Source organism: Lytechinus variegatus, chromosome 16 (genome assembly GCF_018143015.1).
Source record: "Lytechinus variegatus isolate NC3 chromosome 16, Lvar_3.0, whole genome shotgun sequence".
In the NCBI taxonomy this organism is placed as follows: domain Eukaryota; kingdom Metazoa; phylum Echinodermata; class Echinoidea; order Temnopleuroida; family Toxopneustidae; genus Lytechinus; species Lytechinus variegatus.
In genome coordinates this window covers 29,091,246-29,094,656 of record NC_054755.1, presented here as the reverse complement: position 1 = coordinate 29,094,656, position 3,411 = coordinate 29,091,246, and the positions used below count along the sequence as shown (strand labels likewise).

The 3,411-nt window shown below is 39.2% G+C and overlaps 1 protein-coding gene across 1 annotated transcript; it reads left to right on the top strand.

Annotated features, from left to right (window-relative positions):
- Positions 1 to 354: 354 nt before the first annotated feature.
- On the top strand, positions 355 to 1,543 carry LOC121429822 (ras-related protein Rap-2c-like). Its single transcript, XM_041627063.1, has one exon. The coding sequence runs from the start codon at positions 786 to 788 to the stop codon at positions 1,341 to 1,343; it is 558 nt and encodes a 185-aa protein (XP_041482997.1). The 5' UTR covers positions 355 to 785; the 3' UTR covers positions 1,344 to 1,543.
- The last annotated feature ends 1,868 nt before the right edge of the window (positions 1,544 to 3,411 follow it).

Sequence of the window (3,411 nt, the reverse complement as noted above, 5' to 3'; positions counted from 1 at the left end):
AAACTTCAGTCTTTAGTTAGGACTACCCCCTGAAAAACCAACAAAATATAGAATTATGGCGGCCAATCGAGAAAAATGTTGCTGAAAATATTTTTCGGCCCCCCCCCCCCATTGGCGAAAGCTGGATCCGCCCCTGAATAGTAGGGGGATATTTGACATTGTGTCCCCCCCCCCCCTCTACTATTTTGATTTTGAGTAGGGGGACACGCCTGTATTGTGTGAGCAAAATGAATTTCCATATATAGACATTAAAATGAAATTGAATTCATATTTTTTTGCTTCAATGTCAGCCGTCTAAGAACTTGACTGCTGCCCTCAATCGACTTATTTGCAAAAACTTTTACATGACTTTTTCTGACAACTTTTGAGCTGTGATTTTGTGTTTCACTGCTCTTGAAAACTTAACATTCGGTTAGTTTACTGACAATGATCAATGGAGTTAACATAAATTAACGATTTTAATACAATAAAAAGAGCGCTGTCGACTTGGAGAGGGACGTTCTTGTTACTTACTCTTGATTTGCTGTAGCAGACTGAAAAATAATCTCTGTCTTGCTCTGTTCATTCGATAAAGTTCAGCGTGAGTGATTGTGCCTCGCCCTCAGCTCATTGCAGCACGGTCGCCTCAACCTCGCCGCCTGGCTGAGCCGCCTATAGTGTGTAGAGTTCCCACGGTCGCGATCATCAGCTGTTCTTCAAGTCATAACCCGTGTGCTGCGCCCCTGTGCAAGTACACTGTCTTGAATTGTGAGATTTCGGCGAAGAAATCACTAAAATAAACCAACATGAGGGAGTATAAAGTCGTCGTTTTAGGAAGTGGAGGAGTGGGCAAAAGTGCCCTGACAGTGCAGTTCGTTTCGGGAAACTTTGTCGAAAAATACGACCCAACAATCGAGGATTTTTATCGCAAAGCCATCGAAGTTGAGAACACCATGGCTATCCTGGAAATTTTGGATACGGCTGGAACAGAACAGTTTGCGTCAATGAGGGATTTATACATCAGAAACGGGCAAGGTTTTCTTGTAGTTTACAGTGTTACGAGCAAACAGTCCTTCGGAGATGTTCTTAATATTCGTGAGCAGATTGTCAGAGTTAAAGGAACTGATCGAGTCCCCATGGTTCTTGTTGGAAATAAAGCAGATTTGGAGCAAGAGCGGCAGGTTCCCACCAGTGAAGGGATGATCCTCGCCAACCGATGGGGCGTGCCCTTCTATGAGAGCTCCGCTAAGAGCACACAGAATGTGAACGATGTATTCGCCGATTGTGTGGTGGAAATCATGCATATATTGGCGCCCCACAAGCAAGCCAGCGGGGGCTGTTGTTCCAAGTGTGTTTTATTGTGATTTATTTCTTATCTACATAAGGTGAGTTGAGTCGGACTCGAACCCTCTTTTTTATCATGAAATTCACTTTGTACAACTACAAGCACTGCTGACTGTTCGATTCACATTTAAATTGTGTAGCCTAACGCATACAAAATGGACGAGTGGTTCCCAAAACCACGATTTGGTTGACCCTCCATGGTATTTTTAGATGAGAAAATTAACTTAACTTTTCACCGAATTAATCTATGTGTGCACCTTTATTGTCACTTTCACTTTATCACATGGCCCTTAAATATCAGTATTTACTCTACTATAAATGTTTTCGTTTTAAAAAAATAATAATGTTGATATGGTTCCGATCGATTTGACATAAATTTGCACCTGCGGAATTTAAATAAGGTTCCACGAGGTATTGGATAGAGCGCCCCCTGCTCACGTTTGAGAGACATAGGGAATACAATTTTTTGTACTCCTGAGACGCCCTCGAAATGCACCTCGAGCGGGCTTGTCAGGATAACGTACTAATACAGGGCAGGAGAGGTGGTCTTGCACAATTTCCTGGGAACTTTTTTTTTCCTTTCTTTCTTTTACTTTTCAAACTGACATAATTTGAACAAAGAAATTATCATATTTTGGAAAAAAAGAAAAGCATATTTATAAGGCAACAATAGTCAAAACTGACTAGTTTGCCTATTCAAAATAACAACAACAACAACTTGGAAAAAAATGATTATCCTGGACTTGGGAGCCATGTATTGCCATTTGGTCATGATGCTGGTTCTGGGTTCTTGACCTGGGTTTAATTCCAAGTTCTATCATTGACATTTAGAAATGATTGAGGCCTAGCCTTTTGAGGAACGGGCAATGCTACAGCAAGGGGGCAGGGGCAAGTGCCCTAGATCTAGACATCTAGTATCAGATTTTTTTTCCATCACATAGTATGCCTAGTTGTAAATAAAAGAGAAGAAAAATACAACTATAAAAAAGGTCTGTTGAGTTGAGGTGTGAATGTACATGTATGCGAATGAGACAGTAAATATTGCGTTGCAGATTTTGGCTTAAACATGCAATTTTTTGTGTATGTTCATCAACTTTTTGACTCTTGTAATGGACTTGACAATTGAAAATGAAGTATACTGCAATGTTGGTCAAGAGATAGAATTGTGGAAGAAACTGCATCAAAGTGATTGTCAAATGCTTACCATAATTTACAAGTTGACCTACAATCCTAGCCTAAAGCAAGCCAAGGTTTGGGAATCTCCAAATTTACAACTAGCAGCCTGCATGGATGGGACGTCACACTTAAAAAAACACTGAATTTTTTAGCTGTTTCAGGTCATAAGAATTTCAGGGAATCTTAGTACTAAGCAATTCTTTGTGACATGATTATGAATTACATGTATGTCAAAATTATTGTTTCCATCTTCTAAAGATTACCAGCCTAATTTCATATTTGTAGGACAAGGTCTCATCTAACTATTTATGAGCACATTTCTGTATTACTGCAGAAATTCAAATAGACAAATAATAACTAAAAAAACAATAGCAAAATGTCCAAGGCCTATGAAAAGGGCACCAATGCCAAATCCCTTGAACTAATGGTACATTGTACATGTACATACATACATGTATGGGATTTTCAATATAAGTTTGTCTTGCGAAATGGGAATTACATGGTATGAAGAATAAATTAGGATAATGAAAATAAAAGTCCATGTTGCACAGTAAGTACACATGTACTTTCTTTGTTAAACCAGGCCTGGTTAAACATTTTATAGCGGAAACTGTTTTTATTGAAACTTTGGGGGTCCAAACTACATGTAACCCTGTACACAAGCAGCAGTCTTAATCAACAATCTGCTATATTTGAAGAACTGGAAGGTGGAAATGCTTTAAGGTGACACATTCAACACATAATCTCTACCTCATTGAAGGAATGGTATTGATGATTGATTGCTCTGGGCAGGAACTTATTTTGAAGGTCACAGATCACACACTCATATCCACACGCCCTGCATCATGTACATTTGTGCATTGTACAGTCATGTACATACATAGTGCATTGAAAGATTGTACACTCTATTCT